The 13,630-nt window shown below is 34.9% G+C and overlaps 1 protein-coding gene across 1 annotated transcript in view; it reads right to left on the reverse strand.

Annotated features, from left to right (window-relative positions):
* The window catches only part of AKAP9 (A-kinase anchoring protein 9), a 181,130-nt gene that overhangs the window by 120,193 nt on the left and 47,307 nt on the right, over nucleotides 1–13,630 (reverse strand). The window contains exons 8-9 of the mRNA XM_037066078.1: nucleotides 7,545–9,929; nucleotides 1,192–1,405 (exon numbers count right to left, since the gene is read on the reverse strand). Of these exons, the coding sequence (XP_036921973.1) occupies nucleotides 1,192–1,405; nucleotides 7,545–9,929 (2,599 nt within the window). The remainder of the gene's footprint in view (nucleotides 1–1,191; nucleotides 1,406–7,544; nucleotides 9,930–13,630) is intronic.

Raw genomic sequence — 13,630 nt, forward strand, 5'->3', positions numbered from 1 at the left:
ACAAACTTACAAAACACCTCATTCCCACAGGCAAATTTGTTAAGAGTGCTAGCCTAGAGATATCCTGAACAGAGGATATCTACTTAAATCCACTTAAGGTTCCTTAAATGTTGTTTCCCATAGTACCATCTTAGTATTTTGGCTAACTCAGTAGTCTCCCAGGCCATCTTCTTGTCTTCCACCTCAAATGACTTCATTTCCAAATCTTTATCTTGAGCCTAAACCTCACCCTTGAATTTCAGACTTCTATTTTTAACTGCCTACTGGACATCTTTCTCAAAGTCAATAGGTATTATTAACTCCACATATTACAAACGGTATTTATTATTTTTCCCACAAACTTGCATGACTGGGGTCACCCTGGATTGTTACCCATTAGAAACTTAGGGGGGGAAGAAAAAACCCTAAAACTCAGAAATCATTCTCAATTCTTCTCCCTTTTACTACTACTGTTACCTGCAGACAACAGCCTACTTCCTAAACTCTTAAACTTTCCATTCTCAAATGACACTTAAGTACCTGTTTATCAGAATTACTGCCACATTTGCTTAACTGTTCTTCTCATCACCAACCTCATCACCTCCAATTCGCTCCAGTGGTGTCATCTCACAATAAAAAATCTTACTACGCTAACCCCACTATAACATAAAACTTAAAACATGCTTCAGTCGAGTATACAAAGCTGTTTCTGATCAAGCTCCTGCCAATAATTCAGGCTTTATTCCCTACTACTTTTCAAACACCTTGAACTCTCAGTTCCCCAAAATGAATGTGGTCTCTCATACTTTTAAAATTCAGGAGCCTGCCCTGAAATTCCAACCTTCCTACACCTGCCCACTGCCTCACTCTACACACCCTCCTAGGAAGTACTAGACTCTCTCCTACCATTTTCTGCTCTCTCCTACCATTCTTTCTACTCAACTTTCTATTACAGAAATTGTTCTACTGTTTTCTAACAGTTTATTTTATATTGATTTCCCACTGGATTGTGACTTCCTATAGGAAAATATTTCAGTGATTTTAGCACTTAATGAATGTTCAATGATTCTAAGAATAAATGAATCCAACTGCTGGGACAGACAGTCACCTTCTTCTCCGGGTTCTAAGAAAAGGACAGAATCCCAGAATGGTGGCCTCTAAGTGATACTTATTTTCTTCATAGTAATTATAATTTTGTTAAAAACCATTTACCTGTTTCTTGTGCTTTTATATTCTGTAGCTCTAACTGGTGTATTTTCTGAAGTTCCTTGACCTTTTCCTCTTGAGCAGATATAAGTTCCTCTTTAAGACTGCAAAGAGCTTTATCTTTTTCATTTTCCATGTATTCACAAACCTGATCCACATGAGTTGAATAAACCAGAGAGAGGCATATACGTTGAGCTTCCATCTGGAGCCTTAAATCATTCTTAAAAGTGAATGTATATACACATTAGAAATTTTTTAAATGACATCAAATAATTTTATTTTCTTGCATATACCAATGACAAGGAAAAGTACATGAAATTATAGTTTAAAAATTCATATAAAAAACTGAAGTCTAGAGGCCCTGGTTGGTGTAGCTCAGTGGATTGAGCGCAGGCCTGTGAACCAAACAACCGTAGTTCGATTCCCAGTCAGGGCACATGCCTGGGTTGCAGGCCAGTTCCCAGCAAGGGACTCACAAGAGGCAACCACACATTGATATTTCTATCTCTCTTTCCTTTCCCCTCTAAAGATAAATAAATAAAGTCTTAAAAAAAACTGAAATCTAGTATTTGTCTCACTTTTCACTCTGTTGCATGGATCTACTTTTCTTTTTCAAGGAAAGAAGCACAATGTTTTCATTAGCTCAACTATATGGCAAATTTTGGTATTTGGAATAGCTAGTATGGCTTCATCTTTGATTTCTGTCGAAAAATATTTTAAATGTAAAGAAATACAAAGTATATGTAATAAACATTTATTTACACACATTCAAAATTAACAAATATGCGTATTTTGCCTTTAAAAAAACTGTCCTAATGGCACCCTTCCTTTTTGGTTTAGAATGAAAACATAAATAAAATTTAATCTACTGTATTTCCATTCCTCCTTCCCCAGAGACAATCACCAGGAAAAATTAGTTTCAAGTCCAGTCCATTTATTACACTATTACTTCTCAATATATTTGTCAACAATGTACTATACTTGGAGTTTTAAAGAATTTACATAAATGGTCCAAAATGGTATTATTTTACAAACTATTCTTCTCATTCAATATGCTTCTCAGAGTTACCAATGTAGGCACAGGTTATTTCAATCATTGTATAGTATATATGAATATAATACAATTTGTCCATTTCCTTTCTGGAAATCAACTGGATTATTTCCAATTTTTTTACATTTCAAAAATGCTGCAGTGAATTCCTATACACATCCTCTGTACAAATGTGCTAGTGCTTTTCTAATGTAGCGGTTCAAATTTTAGCATGCATCTGGAGTGCTTATTTACGACAGGCCGCTGGGACCCTCCTCCAGAATTTCTGGTTCTGCAGATCTGGTGTGGAGCCTGGGAATTTGAATTTTAACCAGTTTCCAAGTGATACTGATGTTGCTGGACAGGGATCACACTGAGAACAACCCAGAAGTGTAATTTCTGGGTTGTAGCTAATGCACATAACTGTATTAGATTTTACCAATTTTTTTATGTAACTGTACCAATTTACACTGGCATTTAACAGTATATGGATAATTTCCCAAAAGCACTTATTGAACACCAAACTTTTCCTGCTGACCGGGCTTCTTGCCTCTTTTCACCTATCTGCTCATATATGACCTGAGGTCTGCACTGACCTAATCCGCATAAAAAAAAAAAGCATACACCACTTCACTCCTGGTAGATCCATCCTCACATCATACTTTATTACCACTTGACATTACACATTTGTCTATTTTATTTAATGTCTAACTCTTCTAAAATATCAGCTTTATTTTTTATTGCCTATTTTTATTCACTGTTATATCCCAAGTGCCGAGAACAATAGTGGAGACTCACTCAATTATATTAAATAAATGTTAATTTGTGGGGCCTTCTCTTCCACATACTAAAATTTTACAAGTATCTGGATTATGTTTCCGGGTCTTCCACTAAATGCCACTAATCTACTTCTCCATCCCAGCATCAAAACCATATTGTCTGTTACGATTTTTTAATGTCTTACTATTAGGTAAAAAGAGTTTTTTCTAGAATTGTCTTGGCTGTTCTTCAATATTTAGTCTTCTTCATCAATTTTAAAATCAGTTTTCAAGATTCATGAAAAATCTTATTGGAATTTTCACTGGAACTACAGTTGAATGTAAAGATGAACTTGAAATTACATTTCTATATTATATCTTTTCACTATCAATATGGTATATACTGTCATATAAACAAGTCTCAAGGTACAATATTTTATAATTTTCTTAAGTTCAAAACACTTTGTGTAGGTTTGAAGTTTGTCTCTTCTGTTCAAATTCTTTATTTCTTATTCCTTGTCATACGGCATTGAAGACAACGTTAAAACAGTCCAGTTGATTGTGGTCATCCTAGTCCTATACCGAATTTTAATGGAAATACTTCTAAATTTCACCACAAATGTTATCTGCTAAATACTTCGATAAAAATCGTTATTATAGTCAAGAAATTTCTCTTTATTCCTGGTTTCCTAGTTTTAAGATCATAAATGAATTACTCTAATTTTAAAGGATTCTTTCCCAGTATCTATTAAAATGCTGGTATGGGTTTCTTCCTTGGAATAATTTGCTAATAATTTATGATTTCTGCCATACTCCTAAGTGAGATTATTCTACTTTGCTTTTTTGTACTATTCTTGTCAAGTTTTGGTATCAATATTATACCAGCATTGTAAAATATGCTGGGTACCTTTTCCTCCTCCCTCCTTTCCCTCTCTTTCATCTTATTTTATTTAGTTAGGTGATCACATATTTGTTATTTAAAGAGCTGGTATACCAACTTATAGAATGACTTCAGTGTATACAATTATAAAATTTTTGGTTGAGTGTATACTTCTGACTACTATTTCAAATGCTTAACTGGTTACTGGTTTGCTCGGGTTTTGCATTTCTTTTTGAGTTAGATTTGATCATTTATTTTTCCAGAAAACCATCTAGTTTGTCTACACTTTCAAATTTACTGACATAGGTTATTGATAGTATTCTTTTATGATTCTTAAAACCTCTGTGATACCTGGGTCAAGGTTCTTATTTTCATTCCTTATTTTTGGTCTGTTGTTTTTCCTTGATTATCTTCTCAGAGGCCTACCTAAAAACTCTAACTAATCATCTCAAAGAATAAGCTTTTGATATCTTTAAAAATTCTCTCCTCTTGATTATTCCTACTTTGCTTTTTTCTGTTCTTAACTTTATTATTTCCTTCTTCTTCTTTCCTTGAGTGTGTATACTTTGCTATTCTACTGAATAGCTTAATTTTTAATATTTCTTTTTTGCAAACTTGCTATATTTAAAGCTAGAAATTGTCACTTCCATGATATATTCCATGCATTCTGCATTACTTTTCTTTACCTAATTCGTACCCCAACCAGGACCAAACTTGCAACCAAAGCATGTGCCCTGACCAGAACTGAACCAGCAACCTTCCACTCTGCAGGCTGATGTCCAACCAACTGAGCCACACCGGTCAGAACTTAAAGATCCTACTAACTACCTATCATGCGTCAGACACTGTTCTCATCCCTAGGGATACAGCAGACAGGGACCTTTCTTCCAAGGAGCTGACATTCTAGTGGTTCTTTGTAGTTTCTAAGCTCCAATGCCTTTTTCAATTCTAATTATTACCAGTTTACACATATACACCTCAACCCATGTTGTTCCCAAGCATCATTAACCAATCATATCAATAACAGTCCTGTCACAGGTCCTCTTCCTTGCTTGCATCGCAACAGTGACAAGACTTCTATGATGTTTTTATTTTTCTCCTTCTGCTCAAACTCCCATTATATTAAAATAATATGCAATTATACTTCAAAATTGTTACCTTTAATTTTTAAAAAAATCTTAATACCTCATTTACTTTGGTTTCAGTGAGAAATATCTGTTCTATTTACTGAGGTCAGTCCAGGAATAGCGGTATCATTCTGTGACCTCAGCATTATTTCTAAGCATATTTAGATTGCTGTTAGGTGTCACTGTTGTATAAATTATTGCTCAATTTCTTCTGTGAGTTTCCTTTCACACACATCCATACTTCACTCCCCTCCCTACCACTAAGAGGGTTTGTCTTGGTAGTGACGAATGGGCAGGGACAGTTTATAGGCTTGTCTCTCTTCACTTTCTCTAAGTTAATGACAAGGAGAGGATACTTAATGTCACTGAAGATGTCTTTAGTAGGAAAAATAAAGTTCCTATTGAAAAAATATGACCATTTTGACATCTTCAAATTCACGTCCTTTTCCAATAATGCTTTAAAAAATATTTAAGGGATTTATGGTATTTTTACGAGTAATTAAATTAAAACCAGTTTAAAATTTTGAAAATAATTCCAGATGTTTAACAAAACATTAATAGTTATGCTGTATGAATTTCTTAACTCCATTTAAGTTATCAAAATGGATATAATTCAAGATATTCACATTTGATATATCATAAACATGAATACATTAGAACAACAAAGAGAATACTTTCTAGTGACTTCCTACTGTATGTAGAATAAAATCTCAACATCTTCCAAATTCTGTAAGGCTCTGCAAGATCCAGTCTCTTTCTTCTTCCTCAAACTTTTCTTCTTCCAGTCTCCCTCTCTAAATTCATCTGTGTCTTCACAATTGCTCTAATTTCCTTGTGGTAGGCTCCTCCCTGTCATTCAGATCTCAGTTCAAATGTCAATTCCTCCAACAGACCTCCCCTGACCATCCTATTTAATGCTGTTTCCACCACTACCCATCATTCTCTATCACATTATCTGTTTTACTTTCTTCATAGGACTTACCTCTATGTCTAACTACTTGTTTCCTTGTAAATTGCTTGCCTCCCTCACTAGAATACAGGCTCTCTGAGAGCAGGAACCTCCTTTGTTTGCCACTATACTCCTATACCTGGCAAGAGATTCAATATTTGATACATAAATGAAGAAACACATAAAGCTACAGTTAATATCATTATATATACAAGATACCTAGTGGAATTTTCCTTATTGTTTCCTTTTTATTTTATAGAGAGAGAGGAAGGGAGAAAGAGAGGAAGAGAAACATTAATGTGCAAGAGGCACCAGGCCTGCAAACCAGGGATGTGTCTTGATCAGGAATTGAACCAGTGACCTTCTGGTTCATAGTCTGGTGCTCAATACACTGAGTCACACCAGCCACGCCTTCCTCTTATTTCTAATATTAGTATCCAGCAAATATAAATTGTTGGGAGTGACCTAGTATTACTTATTACAGGCATTCTTTAACTGTATATACAATTAATACTTTTTTCTCTTTTAGGTATATGAGGTAGGACCCCAAATAAAACCGGAATTATCTTCTGGAGGGCAGGCTCCTTGCAGTGCAGGCTTCCCCTGCTGGATGAGTGTTTTAAGAACCCATCTGTATCAATATAGGAGTTGACGTTACTGTGAGAGGCTGCATTCGGCTTCAGTGATTTTTTTTTCTTGAAGACTCTTTTGACACATTTTGCCCAATTCATGATGGGTGATTTATGAGCACACCTGCCCACACAGTGCTGAGTGTTCAGCGGTTTTTCAGCAAAAATGGCACGATACGAGTGCTCCACTCTCCCTATTGACCCAATCTCTTCCTAAGCAACTTTCCCTTTTGTTTCCCTGATGAAAAACGTCCTCAAACGGAAACGTTTTGCTCATGTGGGAGAGGTGAAACAAAAAAAGGCAGAAGCGCTAAAAGGCATCAAAACTGATTGAGTTCAAAAACTGTTTAGAGCAGTGAAAAAAACATCTTGACAGGGGTATTGAATCAAATGGAAAGTACTTTGAAGGTGACTGAAATTTAAACGTGTAAAAATAAATACACAATTATATATAAATAAATTCCATTTTTTCTTGGGTCCCCCCTCATAACAATACTTGAAGAAAACTGGACTAAATTGAGATCCCCACACCCCCAAGGAAATACAGTTTCATAACTACTACACAACCATTGAGTACTTCAACGTTTAAGAGTTAATTTTCAGTCGTGGAACCTTGAAAATACCAGTATGAAATAAAATCCTGAAACCAATCTTGGGACTGTAACAAAAAAGTAAATAACTTTTCTAAAGCTTACATTCTCAACAAAGTTATCTGAACTCTTATCTTTCCAAAGGAAATGTGAAACCATTACTACTTCCTTATTTCTTGAGCAGAATGTACAATATAGATAAACTGAAAGAAAGCCAATGATGTTTAAGAAAAAACAGATAAAAGAAATATAAATGGTAGACCCAAATGAAAATTATAGTATTCTGTTTCATTATCTTGTAAGCAGGTTAATGTCTGTTTCAGGAAGATAAAAACATTTTTTGTACGAAATGTACACTAACAATGTGCTTCCGCATATACAAATAAGCAAACATACCTGCTCTGATTTGAGCACACTAAGCTCCTGATGGAGTTTATCATTTTCACTGGGTTCAGTTATCCTAAGTGATAATTCATTTGTTACTGATGGCAAGTGATCCAAAAACAATTGTTCTTGCTTGCTTTCTTTTCTAATAGTCATATTTTCAAAAGGTATTTTCTCATCCTCCATTATTTTTGATTCACCAAAATCTTTATTTATTGTCAAAACTGATCCTTCTGAATCGCTGCTTGTCACAGTCACAACTTCGTCTTTTAAAGAACTTAACTGAACATCACATTCCCTCATATTTTCTGTCCTATTTTGGTTAATGATGATTTCTAGCTCTTTACATCTCAACAAAACTTGCTCTTTCTCTTGCTTTAAAGATTTAACTTCTTCACTTAGAAAATGAATTTCCCCATGTTTCTGTTTTAGTTGTTCAGAAAGATCAGACAATCTCTCTGACAGTTCTAATTTTTCCCGCTTGGTTACCTCAAGTTTTTCCATAAGTTCTGTTGTATCTTTCTCAACAACCTCACCCATTTCCAATGGTTCTGCTATAAAAGTTTTGTCGCCATCAAAGATAGAACTCTTCATTTTTGCTGTAGTTGGGTTTATTTTTTGCAAATGATGAAGCTCTTCACTAAGTGCTTTAAGCTTGCTTTCATACTCCACCTCTTGTTTATTTTTACTGTCTTCTACATCGTTTTTTGCTTTGAGAAGGCAAGCATAATCCTCTTGTAACTCTTGATAGTTAACTTCAAAATTTTTTTCAGCAAATGAAAAAGTGTTCCTTTGCTTCTCAATCTCTTCAGTTAGTTGAACACATTGTTGTTTGAGGTCCTCATTTTCTTCTGTCAGCATTTCCATTTCTTTTTGCCAGCTACCATCTTTGGATTTGGATTTAATGGAGTCCATGAAAAATAATTTTTCTTCTTGGTTAACAGGGGCACATATTTTCAACATGCCTTCAAGGGCTTTTTTTTCATCTTTAAGAATGTTATTCTCTGCTTCAAGTTGTGCGAATTTTTCTTGAAGGTTATCCTCTTTTTCCTTCATTTGTTTTTCCAATAATTCAGTTTTAAGTTGTAATTCTTGAACTTCTTGTTCAAGTGTACCCTTTTCCTTTTCTTCCTGTCTGAGTATCTCAATTTCTTTTTGAAGTTCATTGATTTGAAGTGTCATTTCTTCTGACCTTGAATTCACAAGGGACTGCTGTAAATCTTTTAGCTTTGAAATTTCCAAAAGTAACTGATTCTGCTTAGTTATCAAATTGTCTTTTTCAAGCTGCATGGTTTCTAGCTTTTGACTCATTTCATTCTGTAAGCCATCTATCTGCTGTTTATAGTGAATACCTAGGTTATCTTTAAGTTTTTCAATATTTATTCGATGTTCAATTTCTAAGTCTTCCTTTAGTTTAGAAAGCTCTTCTTCATGACTAAACAGAAGCTGTGTTCTCAGTCTCTCTAATTCAGCTTCTTGTGATTCAGCCATTCTGTCTAACACAGCATTCTTTTCTCTTTCTAACATTTCAAGCTTTATCTTATAATTTGTAACTTCTGCTTCATGTTTTAATTCTAGTTCCTTCCTGGACTCGGATGCAGATACAATCTCAGCTTTTAAATCCTCCACTGTACTAAGGGACTTATATGCTTCATTGAGTTTACTTTCTTGCTCAGCTATTGTCTGTCTAGCTCTCTGAATCTGGTCCCTTGAAAAGCTCAATTCTTCAAAAAGGTCTTCAAGCTGTCTCTGTAGAGCAGACTTTTCTCCTGAAATTATTCCAAGTTCTTCCTTGAGTTTTTCCTTTTGGGAGTTACTATCTTGCAATTTGATATTCAGTTCATTTATTGCCATATTCATTAACTTTACTTGATCTTCATTAACTGTAATATTTGGATATGACCTTAAAGCATTATCCATTTCTCCCTTATGCTGTGTTTTAAGTTCATCCATCTGTAACATGTGTTGTTTTATTAACTCTTGTTTCATCTGCACTATCTGCTGCCCATACATCTCATCCAGCTCTGCTCGGAGTTGTTCTAACTTTCTGTGTGTTTCTTGTTCCATTCTTTGCAGGACATCAGTTTCAAATTGGCTATCTTTATGGTTTTTCTTCTGAAGTTCTTCAACTGTCCCCATTAACTGTTTTATTTCCTCAGAACACTGTCTTTCTTTTTGCTTGGAATTAGTCAGCTCTAAATTTATCGTTTTTATCTCTTGGTTCTTTTGTACAATCTGTTCTTGTAATTCTTCCAGTAATTTGTCAGCAGCTGTGACTTTATCCTTTAGCTCAAGAGTTTTTTTTTCTTCTTCAATTATTTTTGTATTTAATTCTTCAATGGTTGCCTCCTTTTCTTGTATTTCTTTATTTGAACTTTCTACTCTTCTATTTTGTTCCTTTAAAAAATAAAAATAAAAAAGGTATTTTTAGTTCCTAGCAACTTATGTCACTTAATGCCATTACCTAACAAGTGGTATTTTTACACAATTGTATAAAAAGCAACTGCTGGGCCTATCTCTCAACTTTCCCTAAGCCAATGAGACACAGGACTTGTTTACCCAGCACTACCCATAAGCAAGTAAATAGTGTTGGCCTTCTTGGAAGGAAGAAATTCTCTTAGAGTGCTATGATTAAAAGTTTTAACTTGGAACAGTCATATTAAGATGTGTCTAAATCACTATATTTTCATCTTTCTTACTGAGCAATATTCTAGGCATTTAGTATCTTCTCTAGCTAGTTAGAACATTTAGTATGTACTCTTTATAGTTTTAGAAGTTTTAAAAATCAAGTTTCCTTCCATATATTCTAATGACCTGAAGGTGTTTGATGGGCAAATGCCTTAACTTCATTTCTGGGTCTAGGCCTAAGGGAAGTAGAAATTTAGGGATATGCAACACTGAAGTGGTTGAACCTCAAGTGACTGCAAGACGACCACACCATTTATGACATAGCAACTTGGTCCTGGACTTTGGTTTAAACAGAAATTTGAAAGCAGGACAGATACTTCTTCCTGGTTTGGGATTCTATTTTGTAATTGTAGATAAGCCTAAACCCAGATCACATACCAAGCTATGATTTTCATTTATCAGAATCATTCAGAGGAGTCTTACACCAAGGAGTGAGGCAGAAGTCCTAGAGGCAAGTTTTGCCTCTATTACTTGGTTGCCTAAGTAATGTAGTTAACGGTTGTAGTCTCGAGAACAAAGGAAAAAGGAAAAGTCACAGAAAAAATATATAAGTAAGTAAACTAAATCACCTTAAGGAGACAAGAGTCCCAGGGCAAGGAGACTTAAATGCACTCTGAATTAATACATTAACATACACAAAACAAGAATGTCAAGGTCCAGAAAAAGGGAAGCCTCAGAGGGAAATGTTGGCAGACACCATTATGTACAGTCCAGGAAAGAGAACCAAGGTGCCAGGAGTCTGAGAATTCTGATCCTTCTGGGAAAAGCATTCCAAATGTAGAAAGCAATGTAGGGGGTTGTAGCAAACAGAATTTAAGAATTGCAGTCCATAGGCATCATCGTTCCTACTGTGAGATGAATATATCATGTTACCAGAGCCCAATGCCTTGAACATTTGATTCTTCTAACACCCTTTGATCTCATGCTCACTAAACAGCTTCCTCTTATTATTGTTGTTTAGCTTTTCAAAGTAAAATCCAATGAACAGGTCCCTAGAAAAATTATTTCCCATTATAAATTAATAATCTTATATTTAAAACTTAAATATTAGCCTCATAAAGTTGGAAGATCTGAGTTCACCTCTGACGGCTCAAGTCTCAGTTGACAGAAAATAAAAGCCAAATCAGCTTTCTGAGCCTAAAAGTAAAAGGCCAGATTCTTTATTGTATAAATTAACCAAGGCAATGAATGTTATCCTGTGCAGCAGCCTAAGCAAAATCCTATCACCTTATATCTTGGTATCACCTATCCCATTCAATGTCATCGTAGGTTATTACCAAGGACTGAGCCTTCTTACTTTAATTTCTGCACTACCATATGACATTTAAATCAGTTTACTCTCTGAAATCTTGGTGTTTTCATCTACAAAATAAAGATATCAGTTCCTCCATCTCACAGGATACTCAAAACTAATATATATATATTAATTATTAAAACAAAATATATACTTCTGTGTTATAAATAAATGTAATATACTTATATACTAGAAAAATCTATAAGGCATTTGGAAACTATAAGACAGTAAAATCAGTTCATGGAAGTCAACTTCTATAAAATTGTTAAATAAGTAATCTGTCTTGAAAATGTGAACATTGTTATAAATCTGTAATGCTTCTATTTCCTGATTTTCAATGGGGGAAAATGCCTCATGAAACAGTATCATTTAATTTACAATTGTCCATCACCTGACGTAACAGCAAACAAATAACAATAATTCTTCATTCAACTATTAAATATACACTTATAGTTCGTTTTTTTTTAGTACCCTTTATTCCAAAATGCATGGCTTTAAACCACTTATTCTGTACTGGAAAAAAAAAAAGTCCTATGGTTGAAGATTCCATCCCTCTGGACACAGACCTGAGAGAGTAGGGAATAATGTACTTCCTACCTGTGACTACTGCACCACGGGAAGTTCAAAGGATTAGGACAACGTGAGTAAGCCTGGAATTATCAGTGCAGTTGTCCAGGGGATCAAAACAGTTTCAACTGTCACCCTAATGCTTTAGTCCCTCAGCTACTTTGATGGAATTACTCAGGATTCAGTCAAAGAAAAAAAGAAAATAAAATACAGTATTCTTGCTAACATTCAAATAAACAAAGGTTATTCCTCCTACATAAATGAATTACTTGAACTTTAAATAATCTTACATCATTCTGCTAAGTACAATACAATACAGCATAATCCAATTTTCAGGCTCTTCTAACCTGGACTGCCTACTTTTGTCCTGGAAAGACTCACTTTCAAAGAATACTATTTCCTAGTTAAACTATTTTTTTGCTCCCAAACATTTTCAACATGTATTATTAGCCTGGGTCATTATGCACACTCCATCCTCTGTCTAAAATGTCCTCCACCTCTATCAGTTCAGATCCATAATTTATTCACTTATTTACCAAATAAAGATTGAGTAGCTGCTATGTGCCACACATTATGCCAACTGTTGAGAAAACAAAACACTAAAAAGAGATTGTTCCAACTTGTAGATCACTTCATACATCACCCCCTCCCTGAAACTGACCCTGAATCACTTCCTACTCAGAACTTTCAGCACATTTTACCTACATTTATCTCTGCTGTGTGGTGTCTTGTGTACATGGCCTACTACACCATGAATTCCAGTGCAGAAAAGGTCACACTTTAACCTCACTATCTTTTGCAAGGGCCTAGTACAGAGCAGGTGTTTTACAATGATCTACATAATGATTTTTAAATTACTTTGGTGGTAAAGCACATCCATTTCATAATTTCAGTATCTTATAACTGTATATTCTCTATTTTCCTAACAGCACAGTCTCTGAAGTCAGACTACCTAGGTTTGATATCTGGTTCTACCAACTTACTACCTGTGTCCTTGAGCAAACTGCTCCATCTTGCTTTGCCCTGGTGTCCTCATGGGTAAAATGGAGGTGGACATGGTACCTCTGCCTCAGAAGGCTGTTGCAATGATTCAATGAGCTAATATGTGCAAAATGCTCTCAACACTGCCTGGTACTACGTACACAAAAATAGACGCTAGCTAATAATTTTATTATTAACCAAACAATACTCTTATCTCCGTAATTTTTCAACTTCTTGCAGAAGTACCTCCTAAGTTTATTAAAAAAGTACTGTATTATATGTACTATCTTCCTCATTACTGACAAATACTGTATTTGTGAATCTGCCTACTGATAAAATTTGTTTTTCAAACTAAAGTCAATCCTCTCAGTCATTTTCAGAAGTACACAGAGTGGTGGACTTCTGGCCAAGATGGAGGCATAGGTAGATACACTCTGCCTCCTCACACAACCGAAAGATGGACAACAACAAATTTAAAAGCAAAAAGTAACCAACTACCAGAAAATTGAACTCTATGGAAATCCAACAACCACAGAGTTAAAGAAACAATCATGCAGACCTGTAGGAG

This window comes from Sturnira hondurensis, unplaced genomic scaffold (genome assembly GCF_014824575.4).
Source record: "Sturnira hondurensis isolate 20B ecotype Veracruz unplaced genomic scaffold, ASM1482457v3 Scaffold0016462, whole genome shotgun sequence".
Lineage (NCBI taxonomy): Eukaryota > Metazoa > Chordata > Mammalia > Chiroptera > Phyllostomidae > Sturnira > Sturnira hondurensis.